Source organism: Callithrix jacchus, chromosome 6 (genome assembly GCF_049354715.1).
Source record: "Callithrix jacchus isolate 240 chromosome 6, calJac240_pri, whole genome shotgun sequence".
NCBI classification, from domain to species: Eukaryota; Metazoa; Chordata; class Mammalia; order Primates; family Cebidae; genus Callithrix; species Callithrix jacchus.
The window spans coordinates 77,740,521-77,752,073 of record NC_133507.1 but is presented as its reverse complement, the minus strand read 5'-3'; the positions used below and the strand labels follow the sequence as shown (position 1 = coordinate 77,752,073).

At 45.7% G+C, this 11,553-nt stretch overlaps 1 protein-coding gene across 15 annotated transcripts in view; it reads left to right on the top strand.

Moving 5' to 3' along the window:
- Window positions 1-257: 257 nt before the first annotated feature.
- The window catches only part of FMNL2 (formin like 2), a 323,982-nt gene continuing 312,686 nt past the window's right edge, over window positions 258-11,553 (top strand). For all 15 annotated transcript variants that reach the window (XR_013518929.1, XR_013518927.1, XR_013518926.1 and 12 more), the window contains exon 1: window positions 258-803. Coding sequence is in view for 11 of the 15 variants with exons in the window: in XM_035304895.3 (XP_035160786.1) it covers window positions 687-803 (117 nt within the window). In the remaining 4 variants the exon portion in view is untranslated. The remainder of the gene's footprint in view (window positions 804-11,553) is intronic.

Below are 11,553 nucleotides of genomic sequence, written 5' to 3'. Positions count from 1 at the left end.
TACGATGTAGGTATTCTGCTGTTGGGGTGAGGGGAGGTCAAAAGTGACATAAGCCATCTCCAGAAACATACGGATCCCCTTGCTGCAAATGGTCCCAATCTGGCCTGGCGCTCCAGAGCGGGCGTGGTTTCTGCGCGCGGACACTTTGGGTAGAAACTACGCGTCCCGGCAGTCCGCGGGGCGAGTGGGCGGAGCCGGGCTGGGGGCGGGGGCCAGGCGAGAGGGGGCATTGTGTAGGGGAGCGCGGAGCTGCATTTGTCTGTTCGAGGTGCTAGCCTAGCAGTCGCAGCCTTTGCCGGCCAGGGCTGGAAGTGTCAGCGGCGCCCGGGGGCCCGGCTGAAGGCCGAGTAGGAGGGACCACGCGCCGGGGGCCGCGATCTCTGGCAGGGGGCGGTGTACCAGCGGAGCACCATGCACATAGGCGCCCAGCGCCCCGACTACCTCTCCGGAGCAAAAGAGGCCGGGGCCGAGCTGGGGCGGCGGGGAGCATGAGGGTGGCCGGGGGACGGCTCGGCTTGGAGCGCTGCTAGGGAGCGGTGCGCACCGCACACCCGCCGGAGCGCGGCGGAGGGCGGGAGCTGGGCAGGTCGCGCCTGCGGACGGGAGGCGATCGCCGGGAGCTGTTCTGATTTCCTACGCGCACGCAAGGGGCCCGGAGCAGCCCCCGGCCCCGGCGCGCCGCCGACATGGGTAACGCCGGGAGCATGGATTCGCAGCAGACCGATTTCAGGGCGCACAACGTGCCTTTGAAGCTGCCGATGCCTGAGCCAGGTGAACTGGAGGAACGATTTGCCATCGTGCTGGTGAGTGCGCCGCGGCGGTCGGGCCCCCGGCCGGGCGGCGCAGCTGACCCCCGCCCCTCCCCTTCGTCCCTCGCGGGGAGCGAGCCTCCTTTCCCGAGGGGGAGGCTCGCACCTTCCCCACTGTGGCGCCCCCACGCCCCCGGCACTTCTCTCCAGCTCCGCGCGCTCTGCCTCTCCGGGTCCTGGGATGGGATGGGAATGAGGGCTGGCGGGCTGCCCCGCCAGCCCCGAACCCATTGTCTGGCTGGAGAGGCACTTCTCGGCGCGTGTGCCCGGGAGGTGCGGCGTAGGCGTGAAGGGAAGGTGGCGAGGGCTGGGGAGGAGGGGGCGGCGAGTCGCTTAGGCTTTTTGTGTTTTTAAAAAACAAAAAACCCCGAGCCCCTGCGGACCATCCCTTGAGCGGCCAGCCGGGGACTTGCTAGGTTCTCGGCAGATGGGGCGCGTGTGGCCGGCCGCGGGCGCCGTGCCGGGTAGTGAGCGGAGGCGAACTTGGAGGGCGGACGTCGCGGCTTGGCAGAGGGGAGCTTCCCCGAAAGGGAAAGGGGAGCTCCGCAGCTGTGCGGCGCCCCGGCCCTCGGCGAGGAGGAGGGGCGTCTGAAACCCAGCCCGGGGAGAACCTCAGCGTGTTCCCTCTAGACTTAAATCTTAAACCACAAAAATGTGCAGTTTTGCGGGAACGTGTTGCGAGCTGTCCTGACTGCACGGGCGACCCTTCCCCTCCCCTTGCACACTCAGCCAGGTCCCCCGCTCCCTCCTGCATTCCGCTTCTCCCAGCCTTCCACCTCCTCTAATCCAGAACTCTGAAAACTCCCCTTTCTCCTTTTCCTGCTGGGACTGTCTGGGCCCCTCCCAGCCGGGGCTTATGCTGAGCTGCAGAGGGTGTGGCGGCTTGCCCCGGCCGGGATCTGGACTGCAGTTGGTCCCCAGACTTCCAGTTTTAGTGTCCCAGCCTCTTCTAAGGGATGTTGGGAGGGACACGGGCGAGATTGGACGCATTCCTGCTCCTTACACTTGGACACTTCTCTTTTCCTAGTTGGTTGCCTCTAAACTCCACAAGACTAGGCAGCAAGGGAAACTCGAGATTCACGCAGCCAACGATTGTGCCTGCCTGCGGGTTTTTTTGTTTTTGGCATGAAAACTACAACTTTGGCAAAGGACTCGAGTTCTAGATCAAAAATCGGTTTTCTGAGGTTTGATCACCGACAGGAGTTTAAATTGCCTGCCTTCAGGCCTTGAAAATGGATGGTTTGGTATGGGAAATGATGTTCTGGATGGCAGGTGAGCTGTGTGCTCTTCCGGAGACCTGAACACTCTCTCCCACCACCTGGAAACTCTGGTGTGGGCGTCGGGGAGATAGATGAGGTTGCTTGTGTTGCTTTGCATTTCCTGTGATCTCCCGCAGCTGCTCCCACCGTTGTGCAAGATGGGACACTCAGATGAAACGGCCTAGGCATAATTCTCAAGGCAGCCTGCGTGCATACTTGACCTGTTTTTCCAGAGACAAACGTTTTTCTTCAAAACCCTCTTCCTACTATACATGTGGTTCTTACCTCCTGGCTCTGGCTTTTTTGTTTTTCCATCCATGCTATGGTGCTGTGTGTGTGTGTGTGTGTGTGTCTGAATACTTGTGGTGGAGGAGCCGGGGACACAGGGAAACCAGCGCAGCAGCCATAATAATAACAATAATGCAATTAAGTTCTGCTTGACTAGGACAGCATTTTTTTTTTGCTTGAGCTTTCAGTTACCCTGCTGATTAATAACACATGGTGTGAATTAATCTTTAGAAAAATAATGTCCCATCATTAGCGCGGTGGATTTGTGTTCCTGTTAAGGCTAGCAGTTGCAAATATAGTATGTAGACATTTATGATTTTACATCCCAAGCTTCTTGGGGCAGTTGTTGTGGCTACCTCTGCTCTACTGTGTGTCACAGAGTTACTGGGTGCAACTCCTTTTAAAATTGTTTACGATATTCCAAGCCTCCCAAACAAGAAACAAAATGCCAGGCTGACCTTTTTTTTTTTGGGTAGAGACAAAGCTTTTGGGACCACGTCAGCTTAAGAACCCTCTTCCTAGGGATGCACTTGGACCATTGATGTGTTCCTTCTCCCAAGTCAGCTCCACTTGCTCTTTGACAAACTGAGAGGAGTTGAAAGGAAGCCTTCCAGATCATCTCCATAGGCTGATGGAAATACACAGTGTTAGTGATTTCTCTTACCGTTTTTTTCTGGAGTTGTACGTGCAGCACTCTCAACTTTGCTTTTCTTCATGAGTTGCTTAAGAAATCAGTTCTTAAGGACAAGTTGTAGGTGGCAGACTTTTAAGGATGTAGAGTAGAGGACAATGGATTGTGTTGGCATCATTGATACCAGTTCAACTTTCTTGTATAATAAAGATCATATGGGTGTTTTGGGAGGAAAACCAGATAGTAATACTGTACAGAAAAGTGTCCAAGCACCTCATTGTAAGTAAGGCTTACATCAATAATTAACAGACTGTTTCAAGCTAGGAAAACAATTTTTCCCAACCTCCAGTTCCAGAATATTTAAGGCCCTAGGGAGAAGTAAATAAAAATTAAAATGACAGAAGTCCATATTCTTTCTTGTTAGGAAAGCCTTAAGAGAGAACAAACCTACTCAATGACTCTCTCCCTCCCTATGAGTTTATATGGGTTAAATTGCGTGGATACAAAAAATTAGTGGGTATGAATGGAAATGAGAGAATAAAAGACTCATGAATTAAGATCAGTAGAGGGGTAAACTTTGAAAAGAAGTATTTTTAATAGAAAAAAATGAGTTACTGAACTTCCCGTAAGTCATGAATAGCAAAAATTAGATCCCAGTCTTAGGAGTTTAATCCTCCTAAGGATAGGTGTCTTCAGTATCGTTATAGTAATGGTTATACAAGTTACATTGAAGGGAAAAGAGTGCTGTCTTAGTGTATACATTTAACCATTTGCTTCCATGTACTGACCTTTCAGGTAGAGCTAGAAGGTTAGATATGTATATATAAGCCTGTGTGTGTATGTGTGTGTGTGTGTATGTGTGTGTGTGTGTGAGCGCATGCGCACGCAGTGTTTCTGTTATACTCTAACATGTATAATTTATATGGAAGTGTTTCATAAATTATAAAGTCAGACATGTACTTCAATCTTTGTTCTTTTAGGATGTAAAGATGTATATATAAATTTTTTTCTTTGATCACTGGTGATCAAGATGTATATGTTTAATAGGTAATATTAGCCTGTGGTTTTGGGGGTTCCCCACATTTATAATAGCCATGTGGCCTTCCATTGTATTTATTAACCATTGTCTAATTTTGGGGGTTACATCAACCTCGTTAGCCTGCTGCCTGTGGGCTGCACAGGCCCAACACAAATTCATAAACTTTCTTATAACATGAGATTTCTTTCACAATTTTTTTTAAAGCTCATTAGCTGTCGTTAGTGTTAGTGTATTTTATGTATGGCCCAAGACAATTCTTCTTCCAATGTGGCCCAGGGAAGCCAAAAGATTGGACATCCCTGAGTTACATATACACACCCACAAATCCTCCCATGTCCTTTATTTGCAAAGCTGATGATAAGAAGGTGGTTCTTTGGTGGATGTGGCAAACAAGTAATGGTCTTTGTCCAAGAATACTTCTTTCTACATTAGATCCTCCATGATGTGGTTCACTCACTTTTGGCTTTGCAGTCACTGTTACAACTTAAAAGGCACTCCCTTGGATGTCTTTGTTGAAGAGCTATCCTAAGGATTCTTTCTTTGAGCCTCAGAGGAAAGGACAATTTTAAGTCTTCTGTCTTAGCTGCTGTGTCTTATACAGTATCAGGTGCCAGGCGGCACTGCAAACAGATTTAAAAAGACAGATTAGGAAGTAATGGTTTAGGGCAGTATTATATTTGGTATCAGGAACTGCTTTAGTATCTGATTAATTTGAGTCCATTTCCTTCTTATTTTTTCCCCCTTGCCCTAAGATTGAATGTAGTCATTTTGCTTTAGGAAGGAGTGGGAACATTTTCTGGGTACCTGCTATGAGTAGGCCTTTTGCTTACATGTTCTCATTTAATCCTCACAGTAACGAACACTATCAGAAACATTGTAGATGCATAAATAATGATTATCTAGAATGGGCATGGTGGCTCACACCTATAATTCTAGCACTTTGGGAGGCTGAGGTAAGAGGATCACTTGAGCTCAGAAATTTGAGACCAGCCTGGGCAAAATAGTGAGATCCTGTCTCTATGAAAAAAGAAAAAAAAATTAGCCAGGTGTGGTGGCTTGTACCTGTAGTCCCACCTACACAAGAAGCTGAGATGAGGGATCATTTGAGTCTTGAAGGTCAAGGCCGAAGTGAGCCATGTTCATACCATTGCATTACAGACTGGGTGACAAAGTGAGACCATGTGTCTAAAAAGAAAAAGATTACCTAAATTGCCTAAGATCATACAGTTATTAAATAACCAATCTGGTCTTTCAGCAGAGATTTGGATCTGTTCCCTACTCCCCTCTGGCCTTGCCTTTGTATTATGCTTCCTTAGCCTCAGAACTGAAAGGAAAAAAAGGGCCTGGGACTAGCAGTCAAAAATTCCTATCTGGTTAGTGCAAATTTCAGACTGGATAAAGTTGGCAGAAATTTTTCAGAAGGGACTGAAGTGAGGTGCATTTGAAGTTTCTTTTCTTTAGATGTCAAACCTTTTGGCATCTTCACTGTGCACTCTTCTATTTTCAAGCACGGAGTTAAAAATTGATCTGGTCCAAAATGTACTCCAGTTTTTCTTTTCAAGGCAGATTTGAAATACCTTGGTTGAAAAGTTTTTTCTCCAAATCAGAAGGAATGGACAACCTGTCAATGCCAGGCTTACACTCCAAATGTAATTAGCTGTGAAAAGGAAAGGAAGGTCAAATTTTAACATTTAAGTTTATTTCCCACTGCAAGGTGTTGCTCCCTTTCAGCCACTTCGTGGGAGAGCGCTTGCCATGAAGTCTGTTAAGCAGATGGATGGCTGCTAGTGTAGTGAGGCCATCAGATGCTGCTGATTTGTTTTCTCACGTTCTTTCTCCTGTTTCGAGGGAGAGTGTGGAGGGTGGGGGTAGAGTGTTGTCACTTTGAACCATTACAGTTTCACCCAAGGCAGTGACTCCCTGAGCTGTTTTATTCTCCAAAGTGGGAGTATATGGTTAGGGCTATGAGTATCATTAGCAGGATGCGTTTTTTTTTCCCTCATAATACTAGTAAAAACTGTGAAAATATATTGGGGTATCTGGGATAGAAGTTGATCAAATGCAAATGTTTTGCTCCAGCAAGAGACTGGCAACAGTGTAATATGATGACATTTGGGGAGAGATGGTATGCGTGGCTTTAAATCTGTAAGTGATAAGAAGTGCGTTTGCTTATGTCCTCTCATTTAGCATTGGTCTGGGAGGCAGAAGACCTTGTTTCTAGAATCACATTTGCTGTACCAACTTAAACAAGTTAAACTCTTTCCTCTGGCCCTTGGTTTTCCTTTGAGAGTAGGAATAAAATTTGGCACAATTGTTAGTGAGACCATGTCTCTAAAAAGAAAAAGATTACCTAAATTGCCTAAAATCATACAGTTATTAAATAACCAATCTGAAGAGCTTTCAGGTGGAAATGTGTGTAGTGGTGTTCGGTGTGGTCTAAAGAGGAGAATTCTCCAGGGTCAGTGACTGAAAGTCATATAAGCATTGAGAAAAATATTCTAACATTTAGAGTTGTCGAAAATGGACGGCGAATTCTCCGTTAAAGTTATTCAGATATCTGTGTGAAAAATACTGCACTGGAAGGCCATTTCATCCCAAGATTATAGGAAGGACATTATTGGCTTGAAAGTTACCCTCTTTGAGGTGAGTCTGCCACTTGCATGTTCTAGATACAGAAGTATAGCACCTGAGAGTGGGGGAAGATCTCCTGGTAGGTTCTTCCTGGGCTCAAAGGAGAAAAAGATAAGTATGGGCTGATGATCTGGAAATTCTGTTGACTTTATGAGAACTGCTGCCTGAAGGGTTTGGTCTTAATGAACAGTGCTCTTCTTTCTTTTCATCCGTAGAGCTTGGGGAATAGGGACAAGGTAAAGTGGGCTCTCCAGCCCTCAGGTTTAAGCAAGTAATAGATGTCAAAATAGTGGCTAATACAAGAAGCACTGATGGTGGATGATTGTCCCTCCTTTGCAAGAGGACTCTGTAACTGGAATCCTTTTAGGAACAAAGCATCGGATCCTTATAAAAGCAAGAACAGCCTAGAGGAGCTTAGGAGGGAATGTGAGTTACAAGCTATAGGGTTGGTTGGCAGAGCTCATTTTGTAGAGTGGCTCTTTATGGAGTGCCACCCCCATCCCTGCAAATAACAAGAAGTGTGTCCCTAGGCTTTGGAGTCATGGTTCCTTAGAGAGGCTTCATGTACCTTCTTAGCTGTCACCAACTTGAACACTGGGGACAGAGATAGCTCATTTCTTGTCTTCCCTTTAGAATTGCATCTGTTCATACTGCAGGGTGGTCTGCCTCCCTCCTCCCCAGTGACCCCTTCCCTCCTTTCCAGAAACCTGTCTTTCAACATAACACCGAGGACAGTTTCCAACTGATAGGATATAATTTGGAAGCAATGTCTAGGGAAAAGCTGTTAGGTTGGAGAGCTACCTCTTGAACTGTGATTTCAACTAAGTCCTGCGGATGTGGACCAGACTGGCTTGGAATTCTGAAATTGGGCAACACTCAGCCCATATTTACCAGGTATGATGGTATTTGATGTTGACAGATAAAAGTGTACTTTCTTTTCACTCTCTTAAAAAACAAACAGAAAAACATGACCATCAGTGTTCACTGGTAGGCATTTATCACAAACTCTCTATCATTTCTGGTTTTGTATAGTTTCTAGGACAAACTTCCTATAGTTTCTGTGATTCCAAGATCTTCAGTGTTCTTGTGTAGCCTGTAACTGACTTTGGTGACTCTTATTTCACATGCAACCTTAGTCCACTCTTTCTTCTTTCCCTCCCTCCCTCCCTCCCTCCTTCCCTCCTTCCTTTTTTCCTTGACAGAGTCTTTCTCTGTCACCAGGCTGGAGTACAGTGGCATGATCTCGACTCACTGCAACCTCCGACTCCCTGGTTCAAGTGATTCTCCTGCCTCAGCTTCCTGAGTAGCTGGGATTACAGGCACATGCCGCCATACCCAGCTAATTTTTTTTTTTGTATTTTTAATAGAGATGGGGTTTCACCGTGTTAGTCAGGATGGTCTCGATCTCTTGACCTCACGATCTGCCTGCCTCAGCCTCCCAAAATGCTGGGATTACAAGCATGATCACTGTGCCCAGCCAGTCCACATTTTTCTTTGCAGAAGTTCTGATGCATTTGTAAGCCCCTGTATCCATTGCCACAGAAGGTGAAAGCCTTGAGGTATTTAGACCCTGCTATCTCCAGAAGTAATCTCACTTGACTGACTTCTTTGCATAGAAGGTGCCCATGGCCTGGTTTTGGGAATGATGTCAAAGAGTTCACATTTTTTTTTTGAGACGGATTCTCTTTCTGTCACCCACGCTGGTGTACGGTGACATGATCTCATCTCACTGCAACTTCTGCCTCTTGGATTCAAGCGATCCTTCTGCCTCAGCCTCCTGAGTAGCTGGAATTACAGGCACCCAACACCACAGCCAAATAGTTTTTGTATTTTTAGGAGAGACAGGGTTTCACCATGTTGGCCAGGCTGGTCTCCAACCCCTGACTCAAGTGATCCACTAGCCTCAGCTTCCCAAAGTGCTGAGATTACAGGCATGAGCCACCATGCCCAGCTTAAATAGTTTATGTTTTTGATCATGCGCCTAGTGCTGGGCCACTAAAATGTGACCGGTGGTGCTTTTAAATAACACATCTCACCAGTCTCAAGTCCTGCCTCGATTGAGGGTTTGCTTAGGAACCTGACTTCCTTTCCTTGTTTTTTTTCTCTCCATGGAAGTTTGGCAGAACAGCTTACTTAAGGTGGGTAGTTATACGTTAAAGCAGTGGTTTTCAAACTTGGTTGTGCATTGACATCACTTGGGGAGCCTCAAAAAGTCCAAATGGTCAGATGCAGTGGCTCATGCCTGTAATGCCAGCCCTTTTGGAGGCCAAGACAGGAGGATCGCTTGAGGCCAAGAGTCCTAGACCAGCCTGGAGCAACATGGTGAGACCTCATCTCTGCTATTGATAGCAATTAGCCAGGTGTGGCTGTGCACACACCTGTAATCCCAGTTTATCTGGGAGCTGAGGCAGGAGGATTGCTTGAGTGCAGAAATTTGAGGTTGCAGTGCGCCATGATCTTGTCCCTTTACTCTTGTCTGGGCAGTAGAGGAAAACTATCTCTTAACAACATCAACAACCCAAACCCGCAAATGCCTGGGTCCACTCCCAGAAATTCTGATAAATTTGTCTGGAATGTGACCTGTGCATCAGGATTTTTAAAAGCTCCCTAGGAGGTTTGAAAGTGCAGCCAAGGTCGACAGCTACTGTGCTAGATGTTTTTCCCCTTTTTCTTCCCGTTCCAAAGACCAAGCAAAGAGTTAAAACCAGCGGAAAACAAGATAGTGAGTGTAACAGAAAAGGGATTGTTTAAGAAGTACAAAAAAACATTTGGAGAGATTAGTCAAAATTGAGAAGGTTGTGAAGAGTTAAAAAAAAAAAAACTAAAGGTATTTGATTCAACTGAAAACAGCAAGATGAAAAAATACAGAAGAAAAGGATCAAAACCTGTTGAACGGTAGAGGCTTTATTTAACTATTTAAGAAACGACCACCCAATTATCATAATGAAAATTTGTGAGAAAATTCTGTATATATGGTTTAAGATTGAGCAGTGACCCAGAGGTATACTTCTGGAGTAGAATAATCAATAAATCAGTGGCATTTTTGCTCAGGCCTCTGTTCTCCAGCCTAATTGTTTGTTAGTTCAGTGCAGGCCTTTTGCTTTGATCTCTGGTTTTACCACTTACAAAGACTTGATGAGCTTGGCTTCCTGTAGTGAAATTCAAATACACTTGTGAAATGTAAACAGCATTCATTTATTAAGAATCCTATAATCAAGGCAAATTGGCATGCTCATATAAGCAATTAGCCTTGAGAATAGAAAGATAAATAGGATGCTAGGTCAAGAATGAGCTGATTGTTCTCAATACAAGACTCTAGTTATTTCTTCATTAGTTATAACATAAGCAAATAGACATTCATCTTACTCATAATTTTTAGCATTTGTGGTTTGGGGTTTGAGGACAGCATATGTGGTTTTCTGGAACTGAGAAGATAGTAGCAATTACTGTTTCATTTTCATTTAGAAATATAAATCAGTCTTTTAAGCAAGTGTAGGTAGTTTTTTATGGCTAGATAAAACTTTAATGGGAACAGGGCAAGAGAAGGTATGGATTTAGATGGGAATAGTAAAGGATAATTGTGGAGTTTTATTTTGGTGGGGAAGGTAAATAAGATGACAATTTCACAATGGCAGAAAGATTGAAAATAGTCTCATCTGCCCTCATTGAATAAATGGAATGAAAAAGAGATAACATTCTGTTTTTATTGGCATAGAAGGAAGCATTATGGGAACCAATAGCAGGAGAAGTTGAATATGTCATGATTAGATTTGCACCATGGCAACACTCCGTTTGCCGAGTGAATTCAGTTCTGCCAGTGTCTTACTTGTGAAAGCCAGGGAACCTAAAAAGTAAAGGCAGTGAATCGGTGAATAGCTTCGTAGGTTAGGTTCAGTTCTGGCCCTTTCATTCCCTGATATGGTCGGCTTTGTTTTTCTTCCAAGGAAATTTTCTCTTTGGTGACAGTGGAGTATCTTGACTAATCAGAGTTCTTTATTCCCAAGGAGTTCTGCCTGGTGAACCTAGGAAGCGAAATGTCTTGGGCCCAGGATGCCATAAACTTGGATACCCTGGGCCTTACCACAAAGTCACTCTGCTGCCAACTAATTAGGCCATCTAGATGTGAACCTGGAGAGGCCATTTCGAACTGTGTGGCCTCCTGGGCTTGTGCAGCCCTTCCCCTTCCCAGTGTTTAATCTCTCCAATGGCCTTTTATAGCAGAATGTTTGGTTTGGTTCTCAGGGTCTGCTTTTTGGAAAGCATTGGTTTAGAAACCTCCAGGTCATTTGTGAATTTACCAGGTCCCATTTCTCATTTAATTAAATAATTCTTTAATATTAGGCACCTAAACTTTTTTTTTTTGAGATGGAGTCTTGCCCTGTTACCAGGCTGGAGTTCAGTGGCACGATCTTGGCTCACTATAACCTTCACCTCCTGGGTTCAAGCAATTATCCTGCCTCAGCCTCCAGAGTAGCTGGGATTACAGACGCCAGCCACCACGCCTGGCTAACTTTTGTATTTTTAGTAGAGACGAGGCTTCACTATGTTGGCCAGGTTGGTCTTGAACTCCCAACCTCAGGTGATTCATCTACCCCAGCCTCCCAAAGTGCTGGGATTATGGGCGAGAGCCACTACACCCAACCTATACTTTTGTTATTTCACTAGTAATTATTGGAAGTTCTGGCTGAGTGTGGTGGCTCACATCTGTAATCCCAGAGCTTTGGGAGGCTGAGGTGGGAGGTTCGCTTTGAGGCCTAGAGTTCAAGACCAGCCTGGGCAACAGCAAGATTCTGTATCGATGAAAATTAAAAAAAAAAAAAAAAAAATTAGCTGGCTCCGTGGCGCACTCCCTGTAGTCCTAGCTCCTTGGGAAACTGAGGTGAGAGAATTGCTTAA